The 14,462-nt window shown below is 40.3% G+C and overlaps 2 protein-coding genes across 4 annotated transcripts in view; one reads left to right on the forward strand and one right to left on the reverse strand.

Moving 5' to 3' along the window:
* The first annotated feature begins 2 nt into the window (after window positions 1-2).
* Ndufaf7 (NADH:ubiquinone oxidoreductase complex assembly factor 7) lies at window positions 3-10,722 on the forward strand. 2 transcript variants are annotated; one of them, XM_034513804.2, is made up of 10 exons: window positions 3-103; window positions 386-549; window positions 1,679-1,759; window positions 2,904-3,014; window positions 5,080-5,293; window positions 6,337-6,395; window positions 6,913-7,023; window positions 7,990-8,133; window positions 9,245-9,418; window positions 9,847-10,722. In XM_034513804.2, exons 1-10 carry the CDS (start codon window positions 67-69, stop codon window positions 10,060-10,062), a joined length of 1,311 nt encoding a protein of 436 aa, XP_034369695.1. In that variant the 5' UTR covers window positions 3-66; the 3' UTR covers window positions 10,063-10,722. The 2 variants fall into 2 exon arrangements, with proteins under 2 accessions (XP_034369695.1, XP_076798415.1); XM_076942300.1 differs by lacking the exon at window positions 1,679-1,759.
* An 893-nt stretch (window positions 10,723-11,615) lies between these two features.
* The window catches only part of Prkd3 (protein kinase D3), a 73,409-nt gene continuing 70,562 nt past the window's right edge, over window positions 11,616-14,462 (reverse strand). The window contains exon 19 of one of the 2 annotated variants that reach the window (XM_034513805.2): window positions 11,616-14,139. In XM_034513805.2, the coding sequence (XP_034369696.1) occupies window positions 13,966-14,139 (174 nt within the window). In that variant the 3' untranslated portion in view covers window positions 11,616-13,965. The remainder of the gene's footprint in view (window positions 14,140-14,462) is intronic. The other variant, XM_076942299.1, reaches the window with a different exon arrangement.

A 14,462-nucleotide genomic window follows, 5' to 3' on the forward strand; every position in this document is an offset into this window, starting at 1 on the left:
GGGGCAAATTAGGAAATACCGTTCCACTCCGCCTCCGGGGCGGAGCCTGACCCCGCGGTGTGAGGAATGAATGCTTTATTGAGACGCTGCGTGGCCCGCGCGGGTGAGAGTCCTTTTGCAGAATCCTGTTTCCATGGAAACCGCGTGGCGCGGTTCCTTAGTTCCTCAGTTGCTTCCCGGGGCTGGAGCTGGAAGCCGGTCGGCAGAGAGGCTTGCCTGTGTGGAGGGGCTTGTAGTCATGGGTTCAGTGCATGCCTCCATGGGGTTCTGCCATTGCGGGGAAGTTAGTGATGAGCTAGGCAGCCTTGCAAGCTCTAGGCTTTTTGCTGCGCGTGTAAATGAAGTGGAGATTTCTAATGCGGGGGAGCTTAATCGTGTTTTTCAGGCACTCCCTGTATTTGGAGAGGGAAATCCTTCAGCTCTGGGAATGAGCCGGCAGAAAGCAACCGGGTGACTCCGATGCTGCGGCATCTTATGTATAAAATAAAATCTACAGGTCCTATCACTGTGGCGGAGTACATGAAGGAGGTTTTGACCAACCCAGCCAAGGTAAACATAGGGGAGCGTGAACCACGACGTGTGTGTAGAGAGAGAAGCCCGAAGGTCTCCAGAGCTGTCAAGGGATGAGCCTTTTCCGAAGTCCTTGGAATGTAGTCTAATCTGTCATCTGATCAGGTTGCATTAAAGGGCAGTGCCAAAAGAGAGGTCACGACAAATTTCTGCGGTGTTTAGGTGACAGAGTGTAGTTTGGATTTCCTGAGTTAAAGGAATGATGATTTTCTAACTAGGTTGTTCATTTCCTTGCCATAAGGAAAACGCTATCTTCATAAGGTTGATCTTGAACTTGCGGCATCTTATTTACCCTCCTGAGTGTTGGGATTCTAGGTGATCGCCACCTGCCTGGCTATAGGAAAGCTTTGAGTCTTTCTTGAAGGCTAAGCATCATGGTAAATCTTGGGATATGGAGATAAGACAAAGTCTTCTCAGATAATTAAACCTTGTAAGAAATATAATCGTCATATTAAAAAAAAAGCACTGGATTTAGCTTTGGGTTGGAAGTCTTTGGAGAGAGAAGTCAGTGAAGATGCTGTTTGAAAAGACTGAACAGGTACGGATGGATCCCAGGGAGAACTAACATGGGAAGAAAGTGAGAGTTTGCATTAACATGGAAGTATAGACAAGCAGGGCTGTTGTTTTACACCTACCTTTTTATTGAGATACATCCATCATGAACATTGTGTAAGTCACTGGTATATAGTTGGATGGCGCTCTCTTTCTCTGTCTCACAAACTCATGGGTGGATTGTCACACAAACCACATTTAAGTTGCATGATGGTCAAGAAAAAATGAAGAGCATCAGCAGGGCTAACGGGGGAGAGGAGGCTGTAAGGGTGATGAGACTCTTACTGTGCTGACTGGGAGAGGGCACGGAGTAGAGGGATGAGCATCGCATGTCTGCAGCCCTTCTACTTGAGTAATTGCTCTTCCATGAATTTTGCAAAGTGACTACTACTATGTAAAATTTAGGCAAAGACTCTGTCCTTTTCTTGGTTGTTTCAGAAGAGAGAACTTTCTTGGTAAACAGTTACTTCACTGTATGTATTATGTAACATTTTGGAGGAGTACTTTTGAAAGCCCTATTTGAAAATTAATCCTTTCCATTTTCTCTCTTACTCAGGGATATTATGTGCATCATGATATGCTAGGAGAAAAAGGAGACTTTATTACTTCACCTGAAATAAGTCAAATCTTCGGGGAGGTAATATCCAACATGTAGACCACAAAAGAAATGCATGTTATAGATACTTGAGAGCAGACCAAGCTATGCTCATCTGCAACAGTGTTCTCTCTCTCTCTCTCTCTCTCTCTCTCTCTCTCTCTCTTTCTCTCTCTCTTTCTCTCTCTCTCTGTGTCTTTCTGTCTCTCTCTTTCTCTCTGTGTGTGATTTATCAAATATTTAAAATTTTAGAGGAGCCGGGCGGTGGTGGCGCACGCCTTTAATCCCAGCACTTGGGAGGCAGAGGCAGGCAGACTTCTGAGTTTGAGGCCAGCCTGGTCTACAGAGTGAGTTCCAGGACAGCCAGGACTACACAGAGAAACCCTGTCTTGAAAAAAAACCAAAAAAAAAAAAAAAAAAAAAAAAAAAAAAAAAAAAATTTAGAGGAAATGGTTGAGAGAATGTTTGAAAAACTCAGATTTCACTATAGAAAAAGAAGTGGAGATATGTGAAGGACAAAGGAAGATAGAAAAGGTTTGAGAAGAGGAAAACCATGAACAATGTGATGGGCTGGAGGGGGAAGAGAGAAAGAGAGACAGAGACAGAGACAGAGACAGAGACAGAGACAGAGAAGAGAGAGAGAGAGAGAGAGAGAGAGCACTGCCAGCTATGATTTAACCAGGTTACAGTGGGGTCTCCCTGTAAGAAACAGTTGTGGTTCATTTACTTCCCTAAAAGTGCCTTTGATGACTTAACAATAGGAAATAGTACATAAGCAGAAGTGGAATCTAGGCTTGAGAAGGTAAATTATATTTAAGGGCTGTGTAATAGTGGAAATCATGAGGAAGAAGAGATGGCATAAGTGTTCTGTGTCCTTTTGTCCCCAAACTCTAGTAGCTTTCTATCTCATGAGTCACAAATAAGCAGTGATTGCTTATTTGTGCCATGGGCTCAGCCCTGATAGTAAGCTTTCTGTGCAGCGTATGTCCTGTCCTGACAATCCCAGTGAAGTTCTAGTGCATTCGGATGTGCATGGGTGTGTGCCTGTGTATCTGTCTCCCTCTGTGTATCTGTGTATGTCCAGTAACCTATATTGAATTATTTGTAAATGTTTTGCTTTTGGTATAAAGTATGTATTTATGTAGAGTTTTATGGTATAATGCTTTAATATTTTTTCTTGTCATAGCTCCTAGGAGTGTGGTTTGTTAGTGAATGGATAGCCTCTGGGAAAAGTACAGCATTCCAGCTGGTGGAACTTGGTCCAGGTCGGGGTACCCTCACAGCAGATATTTTGAGGGTAAGTAATTAATAAAGAACATCTCTTAAGTCCCATAGGTTAATCTTTCTGGTTTTGAACTAGTTTGCAAATTTTATGAATCTTCTGGGTTTTCAGTCTTACTTTCTAATTCTTATGTTTGTCAACTAAAATCCAATGTCAGAGTAATGTGGAGGCCAGATGTTGATGTTGGATAACTTCTACTATTGATTTTTACCTTACACTTTGAGACAGGACCTCTCATTGAATTGGAGTTCATCAGAAAGCTCCATCATTCTCCTGCCTCTGCTTTCCCAGGATTGGGATTAAAGGTGCATACCACCAGGACTGTCTGTTTTGTGACATGGAGCTAGGGACAAACTCAGGCCCTCAGGCCTGCCCAGCAGGCTCTACCAACTGAACATCTCTGAACCCTAGTGGGGGGTATTCTTTTATTGTTCTTTCCTGTCATTTTGCCTAGAACTTTGTAAAAATATTTTAAAGGGATATGTAGTAATATTTATTAAACTTTAAGCTTTTGCTGTTTTGAAACTCACCAGTATTTTTGAAGGTAACTTGTATGTTTTTTGGCAACTTAATGTAAAAAAAGAATCATAGATTTAATTTTTTGATAAATGATTTTTTTTGCTTGAAATTAGGAATTGAAGAATTTTTAACAACAAATAAGAATCCTGATTATATTTTAAAAAAGAAAAAAAAAGACTCACTCATAAAGTTTCCAAGTCTCTATTTTATATATTTTTAAAATTGACAGCCATTTGAATATGAAACATTTTAATGAGGTTTTTAAATAGTATTTTCTTAGCTAGGTGTGGCAGTACATGCCTTTAATCCCACTCCTAAGAGGGCTATAAAGCAAACAGCCTCCCAAATATTATGGATACTTTATTTTACTTTTTAAAAAAGATTTATTTATTTATTTTATGTATGTGAGTACACTGTCACTGTCTTCAGACACACCAGAAGACAGCATTGGATCCCATTACAGATGGTTGTGAGCTACCATGTGGTTGCTGGGAATTGAACTCAGGACCTCAGTCAGATCAGTCAGTGCTCTTAACCTCTTGAAAGGGGTTGCTGTTGCAGTTTTTTTCATATATAGTATGATTTCAAAACCAAAAAAAAAAAAAAAACAAAAAAAAAATCAGGGTCAGATGGTTAGTCTGTATCTCCCAAAAGCAGAGGAAGAGATGAAGCAACAAGTGACAAATGGGCCACTGAGTTGCCAAAGGTTGTTAAGAAGTGTATTTCCTTTCTTCCTGTATTTTCCCTATAGTAGAAACTGTTGTATATGAAGGGAAAATTGAATATGTTTTAATCCCAGGGTCAATCAAGTGACCAGTGCCAATTAATATGCTCCTGAGGATACAGTTTCATCATGTCCCCAGAGAGTTCTTTAATAGACACCCAGGGTTTATTAAACCAACTCTGTATACATTTTATTTTCTTGGACTTTTTTAGAGTGCTTGATCTGAAACATTGTGTGGATGCTAAATCTTTTTATTTTTATTAGTAAATTGTTACTCGGAAGCCATATTGTAGTTTCTTTCTTATATAGATGATGCTTATGAACTCTAATCGGTGTGGTTCTCACATGTTACTGGAGAATGACCTGGGTCAGGGGTAGATCTTTGTTGTGATTCAACTGAACGGTTGTGGTGAGCAGTCAGAAATCCCTTCGACTTGACACGCCGTGTTTGCCAGTGTGTGGTGGGTTGGGCACTATAGGCTCATACCTTGGAAAGCTTGGTCCCTGGTTGGTAAAACTGTTTTGGAAAACATTAGGAAGTGGCCTTGTTAGAGGAGATACATCACTGGGGATGGGCCTAATGGTTCCCGAAGCCTACACCAGGTCCATTCCCACTCTCTGCCTCCAGCTTGTAGAGAAGATGTAAGCTCTCAGCCACTGCACCAGCATCATCTCTGCCTGCCTGCTACCATACTCCTTGACATAATGGCCATGGACTCACCTTTTGAAACTAATGAAACTCCAGTTAAATGCTTTCTTTTTCTAAGTTGTCTTGGCCATTGAGTCTATTCACATCAACAGAACAGTCATTAAGATACAGTCTTCTTTTTGTTTTAGGTTTTCAATCAGCTTGGGTCCGTGTTAAAAACCTGTGACATTTCAATACACCTTGTAGAGGTGAGCCAAAAGTTAAGTGAGATTCAAGCACTGACACTGACTGAAGAGAAGGTCCCTTTGGAGAGAGATGCTGAATCCCTGGTGTACATGAAAGGTGTCACGAAGTCTGGGATTCCAATCTCCTGGTACCGAGACCTGAAAGATGTTCCTAAAGGTATAACTTCACATTGTCTAAAGGCAGAACATTGGTCAGAACTCTCCACAGCTGGGACAGCTGACCAGCTTTTTACTACAGTTTCACAGTTACCACTGCCAAGTCCCTTACCTGCAGAGAATAGTGGACTAGTCTTTTTCTACCAAAGAACATGACAACAGAAGATCACTTAACATTAAGGAGTGAGATTTCATATCATTTTATAGAAACCCAAAATGTAAATTTCCTCTGTACTCTGTATATTTCTCTTATCTAAGATAGTACTGAAGCAGTTGAAGAAAGTGATCGTAGATGGGTTTAGTCATTAATCTTTTGAAAAATCTGTACTTGCTCGAAGGCAAGCAAGGTGTGGTGGTTTTACTAGTCTACAAGTCTTTGACAGTGTGGAGACAAGATCCTCAGTAAGACACCAAAGCATTTTCTGGCCTGAAGTTCACTTCTTTCTCAGATGACAAATTTGATTCTCATTGTTCTTGGATTTAGTGATGAATAGAAGACTTTTAGCTGATCATGGTATTTCAGTTCTCAGGCCATTATGTGCAAAACGAGGAGGAACTGTTTGTATGCTGTTCAGTGAGCTTCCCTTAGAGCAGCGATTCTTTTTTTTTTTTTTTTTTTTTTCTTTTCTTTTTGGTTTTTCGAGACAGGGTTTCTCTGTGTAAGCCTGGCTGTCCTGGAACTCACTCTGAGAGCAGCGGTTCTTAACCTGTGGGTTGAGACCTCTTTGGGGATTTAACAACCCTTTTATAGGGGTTGCATATCTGATATTCTGTAATCTGATATTTATAATTCATAACAGTAGCAAAACTGAAGTTATGAAGTAGCAATGAAATAATTTTATGTTTGGGGTCACAACATGGGGAGCTGTATTGAAGGGTCTCAGCATTAGGAAGGTTGAGAACCACTGGCCTAGATGGAGGTATGGAAGCATCCCAGGTTTCAGTGCTGAAGAATCAGGCACTTTTTTTTTAAATGGTTAATGTTCAATAGTTAATTGTTTTGAAATGCCAAATCATTATTGTTTTTCTTGTACTTTTAAACAGGATACAGCTTTTATCTCGCACATGAGTTTTTTGATGTTCTTCCTGTGCATAAATTTCAGGTATTGTTGGGAAAGTCGTGTTTATGACTAATCAATGGCCTTAAAGCTGCACTAGTGAACATGGTGCTTACCCACTGCTTGCTCAAGTTAGGATTCTGTGGGATTCTCATGCCTATGATTGAGAAGTGAAATATCAACCAGGATCTTATTCTCCTGGAAACATTGCTGTGGATTCTTAGTTTTGGGTGAGAACATGAGAATGCACTATGGGAATGACTGTGTCATGAGGGTTCACTGATAAGTGCTTACAGTACAAGACTAGAATTTTCCTGTATCTGTTCTGTGAGAATCTGGGTTTAGGGATTGCCTGCATCCATGGCAACTTCTGAGGCTAAGAGTAAATCTCATACAATGTAGTCATTTGTCACAGAAGTGCCTGCTTGCTTATGCTGGGTGTGACTTGGTCTCTGTGCAGCCCTGTGCTGCTGGCTCCTCCTCTAGCTCTATTTGTTATTCCTTCATCAGAACATCATGGTTTAAGTGCTTGCGAATACTTATTTTTATCTATTTTCTTTAGAAAACACCACATGGATGGAGAGAGGTGTTTGTTGATGTTGACCCACAAACTTCTGACAAACTGAGGTTCGTCTTGGCACCTTGTGCGACCCCTGCAGAAGCCTTCATACAAGTATGAATTTGAGCTTTTCTTCTAAGCTTATATTACTGCAGAATAGTCCAGTCTGTTTTCCTAGTTGCCAGTTTAGCTTCTTCCAGTGGGAAGCTGGAGCACAGCACGTGAGGTGCTTTGTGGTGGCAGTCATCATGGTAGTCCCATGGGCTATGCTCTCTCTCATGTGTCATCTTGTTATGTAGGAAGATGGAGCTTGTAAGCATTTATTCAGCCAAGTGCCCTCCTCTGTTCCCAGATGATGAATGATGCCATCATTTTCTTAACAGGAAATCTTCCCTGTGTGAAGCCTGTGTACTGCAGTAGCCACTGAGATACTGAGCAGCATGTTGTGTTCTGTGTTTTCATTACTGTCATGCTGTTGGGTTATACTCGAACCCAGACCTACCTTTGACCCCACACTGTGAACAGATTAACTGCTGTTTTCTCTTGCTTTTAAGGAATGGTTCCCAGAGCTATCTTGGGACTGCACTTAATTTTAAAAAAAATTGCTTTTATTTAATATATTGGTGTTTCACCTGCATGTTTGTGTGAGGGTGATGGTTCCTTGACACTGGAATTATAGATGGTTGTGAACTGTTACATGAGTGCTGGGAATGGAACCGAAATTCTCTGGAAGAGTGCTCTTAACTGCCAAGCCATCCGTTTAGCTCCAGGGCTATGTTTAAATGTCCCCAAATAGCACTTGCTTCTCAGGAATATCTGAGCTTTCCATTTATTTTCTTTTTTCCACCCCAGAGATCTTAATTAAGAACTTCCTAAAGTTTTCAGTTTTAAAAACAGGTTAAAGTCCACCTTGAAAGACCCAAGTTCTGTATACTGAAAAGGGTGTCATGTGAAACACTGGCTAGACCATATTCGAGTTGAATTCATTGTAACTAAGAAATGTTCACTGTAGAAATGTGGAAGACCCTAAGGAAGCAGCTCTTCTGAGTGATGTCATGAGTCTAACTCTTCCCTCACCAGCGTGATGAAAGAAGGGAGCATGTGGAAGTATGTCCGGATGCTGGAGTTATCATCCAGGAACTGTCCCAGCGCATTGCATCAACTGGAGGTGCTGCCCTGATTGCAGATTATGGTCACGATGGAACAAAGACAGACACCTTCAGAGTATGTGTCACACAGGGCATGCTTTAGTATGTGTCTATGTGTCACACAGGGCATGCTTTATCAGCGTCTCTTTGTTAGAGCTGACGTTCACTGAATAGTTGTCTTAGCTTAGCGTTTATGGTGTTTAACTTTGTTGCATTCATCTTTAAAAAAATTAGTGTTAATCATGCTGTTACAGCTACCCATAATTTCAGATCTTACAGTCATCCTTAGCTCAGAGCCTGGATATGCATTGAGCCTAGGAAGCATGGGAATAATATAAATTTTGGGAAAGATTCTCTTCACATTAATGTTTCAACCCTGCCTTCATTAAAAAAAAAAAAAAAAAAAAAAAAAAAAGCTACTTTGCATGTTTAACCTAGCTACTGCAAACTGTTTTACCATATTTTTCTTTCCAGATATTTTCTGATATTTTCTTTCACCTTTCCTAAACATTCTTTTGAAATGTTCTTTAAATATGATTAACTATGTAACTACTGAATAGTCTTTAACTGAAATACATTTAGCCAGAGGCTGTTACTCATTTTTTATATCATTGGTTCTTTCTTTCTAACTCTATTACTGTTAGGGATTTTTGCTGCGTGGTGGTGCACGCCTTTAGTCCCAGCACTTGGGAGGCAGAGGCAGATGGATCTCTGAGTTCAAGGTCATCTGGTCTACAGAGTGAGTTCTAGGATAGCTAGGGCTCCACAGAGAAACTGCCTTGAAAAATGAAAACCAACCAACCAAAAAGGAATTCTGAACTGGAAGACTGTTCTCTAGCCTTCCCTCTAGGATTATGGTAGAGCAGCTCTGCGTGGAGCACACGCCATCTTCTCAGGCTTTGTTAACTAAACTGCCTGGGCTCTGATAGCCAGAACTTGCCCACAGCATTAATGGGAATGCTAAATGGCTGTATGTTAAAGGTAACGTCCTTAGGCATTCCAACCTCATATATTCTACTGGGTTTTCCATGTGTTACTTTGTTTGAAGAAAGGATGTTACTGCATAGAGACTTAGGACATACTTTTCTTTTTAACACTGACAATGTAACAAATGGATTAGTAGGATATCCTTTCTGTACTCTCAATAATGTTAAATAAAACAGTAAAAACTATTCTTTTTCCTCAAGGGGTTTTGTGGACACCAGCTTCACGATGTTTTGGTTGCTCCTGGAACAGCAGACCTGACAGCTGATGTGGACTTCAGTTACCTTCGCAGAATGGCACAAGGAAAAGTAGCCTCTCTGGGTCCAGTGGAACAACGAACATTTCTAAAAAACATGGGCGTTGATGTCCGGCTGAAGGTAATGGTTTATCTCACTAACACTGAATATCTTAATTTCAAAAAATTATTTAAATTGAGCTCTACTGCCTTTAATGCTGTTGTAGCGAGCAGGCCCCCGTGTAGTTTCTGCACAAGCGAGAGCTTGGGTGTAGTACAGCTTGCCAAATTTCTATGTGAGGCTGAGACTCCCAAGAAAAGCACGTTCATGGGTATGGATTTATAACTCCTCTTCCAAGGACAGGTAACTGTTGTTACAGAGCAGATCACCTGGGATATCTGCTAAAGATGCAGATGTACACCTGTGTTCGGAACACAGCATTCTACAGTTATAGGCCGCTGTGATCACATCTGGGGAACTGCTGTACTGATCATTACATCATTAGTGCTGCACTGGGGCATTCTTTCTTCTGGTGATGTTTGTTTCATTAAAGGCCTTTCTCCCTTCAGGTTCTTTTGGATAAAGCAAGGGAGCCATCCATGAAGCAGCAGCTCCTTCAGGGGTATGATATGTTAATGAATCCTCAGAAGATGGGAGAAAGATTTAACTTCTTTGCCTTGCTACCTCATCAGAGACTTCATGGGGGAGGTCAAGAAAGGAATGCCTGCCAGTCAGAACCCCCCACATCCTCTGTAGCTGGGTTTGATGAACTTGTTTGGCAGTGATATTTCAGCTTGGACTTTTTATTCCTCAGTAGGCCTTAAAAATCAAAATAAAAGAAATTCACTTTGCATACTGAAGGTTACATAAGTATTCAAACTAATATCTCTTTTCAGTCAATAAAAATAGTGTTTTATATAAATACAATCAAAATGGTAGAATGTTAAAGGTTATAACTAACTCTTGGTATAATAGTTTTCAATCCAGTAAAGTAGTTTATTGTGAAATTGTTTTCTTAATCAACTTACTGTATTTCATTTTTTAAAAACACATGTGAGCACTGATTGGTTTGCTAGAAACTGGAAATAAGATAAATGACCATTTACAGCGATCCAGGTCCACAGATCTGGAGTCTCAAAGGGTAAAAAGCAGTGCATTCTGTTAGAAGGCTCTCTTAGGTTTGGTAAGTGGAAGAAGTCAGATGTGAGTTTCTGGAGTTAAGATCCTGTTTTTGCTGAAGGAAATAATTAACTGAATATGCCAGTATAGATGTAGTTTTCTGTTCTGTGGTGTGCACAGATGAAGAGTGACTGGGAAGAAGCCGCAGTTCACCACTCTGGAAGCAGGATTCAGAAGGGTCACATACACTTCTGTGCATGGATGAAAGTAAAGACTGATAAACATTTTAAAGAAGTAATAAGTAAAAGTTATAGTTTAAAAAAAAACTGCAGCAAATCTGACCTTTACTGGAATAGGAATTAAGAGTAATGTTAACTATTCAGGAGGAACGATTTCCTAAGCTGAGTTCATTCTGTTGTATTTTCAGATAAGTACACAATTTCAGTTCTGTATTAACTTGCTCTGTAGAACTTTTCTGTAAATGGGCAATCCTGGGAAGTGACTATCAGCAGCACAATTCTATGAGGAGCTTAGACAGGCATGGTATTAGCCATGTCTCAGCCCCATGGCTTCACTGCATTGTAAAGTCATTGGTGGAGTGGTATGTCACTGATTTATTTATTCCTGCTTCTGCTTAGCTGAGAATGGCGTTAATATTCTGTGTCTTAGTCTGTAAGAACAGAAGGAATGAGGCCGTATTTAGTTGGTGTGTTATGGTCTATGCACATTTCAGCTGCAGCACCTATGGTTTTAGTATGTACTCTGTGACCACATTTAGGGCATTACATTTACATGTGAAGATCTACAGCTGGTGTTTTTTTTTTTTTCCCCTCCATTGCTCTCCAACCTTGTTTTTGAAACAGCATCTTTCTCTGAACTCATACCTCTTTAATTTTACCAAAGATTTCATCTCTGGCCCTTCTGCAGCAATGTCTTACTTGGGGTTACAGGCACACCATGGGTGCTTAGGATCCAATCTGAAGCTCTTCTGTTTGTGCAGCAGGTACGGTATCTTCTGAGCCCATTCCCCCAGCCCTATACCCTTCTTCATGCTCTGTTCTGCTTTTCTATCTCTATAGCCACTGTTTCATGTGTTTTTTGTCAAAATTCTCAAAACTGTCCTATTAGTCAGGCCCAGGGAAAATATTATAGCTAAATAAAACTCTCTTGAGATCCCTGTACTAGAGATGGTCTAAGGTTTTCACATAGGAAAGTATGGTAATAGAGAAATACATTTTATTATCAAGTTTTAAGAATATTTACAAAAAGTGGGATGTAACAAAATATATAAAATGTACTAAACAGTGTCATTATACACTACTTTGAAAACTGTCACATGTTTCTAAGAAACAATTACTTTTTATGCAAACACAGCTTGGTTTTAAGACAAAGACAAAAAGTAATTCAGGTTAAACAGTGGAGTGGTTACTCAACTCCGGACTCTGACAGTGCCTTTACAGTCTCTCGTTAAACAGCACAGGGCTTCAACAAAAACAGAGTGCAATTCATGTCATGGCTTGTAAAGTCTGATTTATAGAAGTAAGCAAACCAGCAGTCACTCCAGTTAGTTTTCACCTCACACAGTAAAGCCACAGTGGCTGCTAGTGACACTCAATAGCTCCATCTTCTACATATTGGTCAAGCAGATTTAGCAAAAATGGAAAAGTCCATTCTTAGAAGTTTCTTAAAATTACTCTTCACAACTACTGTATGAAAACAACTACAGAGACAGTTTGGGAAGTCTTCTGGAAATACATTGTCAATGGCTGGGACGGTTAAGGGACTTGGAATATAGGCCTGGGTTTAAATCCATACGTAAACTTAATGCACTTGAACAGCTAACCGTGTGCTTAGCTATGTGGCTATTCTGACAACAGTTCAAAGCATGAACATTTACAACAGAGGCGGCCCTAATGTTTCTGTTTCTTCAAGGACATTTTTAATTTTAGACAGATCCCTGCAGCTGCTTCCTCATCTGGGACAGCACTTAGTTCTGGTCTGTTCACACACAGCTTTTCCTTTGTTATCTCAGAGCCAGTGGTAAGCGACAACCCTGGCATTCCAGATTGTCAGAAGCGGTCACACAATCTTCACAGCAACATGGAGGAAGGCAGAAGGAGGAATTTATGGTGTCCACTCTACAAACTGAGAACTAAGTGCTCAGACAAACTGTCACCTGCTCAGCCCAACAGATCTACAGAATAAAGATACTAAGGCTTAAACAGGTTTTCTGATTCCAAATTTTTGTTCTTAGCAGAGAAAAGGAAAAACAAGAAAAACCTGTTTTGGTGACTAGTGAGGAGTAAGAAACAAGCAGCTACTATATTTCTTATGAGAGGATGGTCCTGGATCCTTCTCTTTAGGTAAAGCACAGATGGGGACATCACTAATGTGGAAATCGGAAGGGCACAGAACTGTTGAGTTTTTTAGAGGATTGCAGATTTGTTAGCTCAACCACTCTGCAAACATTTCAGTGTCTGGAAAACAAACCCTCCTGGTGTAAAGCAGCCCAACCAGGGCTACTGACCCTGTATTAGTAACTCCTATGAAACAGCTGGCTGTCGGGGCTGCAGGTAGGACGTTCTCACTCTTCCTTCATCTGCTGTACTGGTAATAAGGTCCCACCTTGATAAACTGAACTTTCACGTCTGACTTCAACCGCTCCTTCAAACTGCTCAAAATACAATGCTAATTTAAAAACACTAGATATTTGTAAATCCCCCCAAAGGCTAAGGGAAGAAGGAAAGGATACTGCTTGTTGTATAGTGACATTTACTGACCCTGTACTAGCTTTCTTCTTTAGTATACAATTTTGTCTATAAACTGTTCAACTCCAGGTGAGGATAAATTAGTAAATGCAGAACTCTGCCCACTGACTGACTGTCGTCATAGCGTATCATGATGGTGTCAACTGGGAACATACGTGTTCACCAGCAGAGCAGAGTGATGACAGCGATTTCTATTCATTTGTAACACCAACTGTTCAATTATCCTAGTGACTACTACAACGTGGAAAAGGTGACAATTTTTATGTCATACAGACCATATTTAAAGATACATACAGCAAAAGTCAGCAGTACAGAGTTCTATTTATAGGGGTCCAGGAGGAATCAATGCCTCCAACAGTGGACAAATACTAAAAGTCCTTACAGCAAACCATATGTTGTTAGCCTCATGGTTACTGCCTAACTGCAAAGCTGTTGAGTAATCAACCTTGTAAGCAATAACTAGACAGTCATAGGCCTTTAAAACAAATGATGTAGTGACAGCAAAGGAGAGATAAATTAATTGCTAATTCACATTGTGCTAATGTGAAGAATTAGGAAAAATTACAGAACCAGTTATTGCTTATGCTATAAAAATTTATAAAAGTTCCATTTTGATTTTATTACTCAGTTTCCCTTCATGTACCTACTTGTTATGAATTACAGAATTGATGCCACCAAGTCCTTCTATTTCCTCATGCTGCTGCTGCCTTGCAGTGATAGCCTGCAGAGAGCAACAGTCATGCAGCAAAGTATCCGTTCTTGAAATGAAATCCTTCCTTATTGAGGTTAGCTCACTGCTAACTAAGGATCTTCCTCCATGTCATCTGGGTTAGGGGCCATAATGAAATGCTTTGGGTATTCGAGATTGTGCGTGTATGCGTGTATTTCCCAGCGAGCATCATCACTTTCGTGTGTAATGTAACGTTCTCCAATTCGAGTTTCAAATTCTCTGAGGTCAAGCCAAGTCTGATAGTCCTAGGAAAAGAAAATGATTATGAGCCATAAAATAAACAATATACCCACAGACCCTTCTTGTTTATAACCTCAGTTACACAACTTAAAACTCCCATTCCTAAGTTCTAACTGCAGTATTTTAAATCGGCAACATTAATCTTAAAATCTAAGGTCTATTATCAGGCTAACGCACTGAACAGCCCAGGTGAGCTGTTTAATGTTAGCTCTGCCCTTGATTTCTTACAGAATAGCTGTACAGCTTCTGCTCACTCAAGTGTGGACTTTTGGTCTTGGAACAAATGTCCGTAATAATTCATGGAGAATCCAGGCCAAACACAAAGAAA

The sequence above is a fragment of the Arvicanthis niloticus genome, chromosome 11 (genome assembly GCF_011762505.2).
Source record: "Arvicanthis niloticus isolate mArvNil1 chromosome 11, mArvNil1.pat.X, whole genome shotgun sequence".
NCBI lineage: Eukaryota > Metazoa > Chordata > Mammalia > Rodentia > Muridae > Arvicanthis > Arvicanthis niloticus.

Bases quoted from the DNA above. Each gene is read 5' to 3' on its own strand.
- Ndufaf7 (XM_034513804.2), top strand. From the start codon at position 67: ATGAATGCTTTATTGAGACGCTGCGTGGCCCGCGCGG. The intron at 550-1,678 runs GTAAACATAGGG...TCTCTTACTCAG, and splicing joins TTTTGACCAACCCAGCCAAG to GGATATTATGTGCATCATGA. The intron at 8,134-9,244 runs GTATGTGTCACA...TTTTTCCTCAAG, and splicing joins CAAAGACAGACACCTTCAGA to GGGTTTTGTGGACACCAGCT.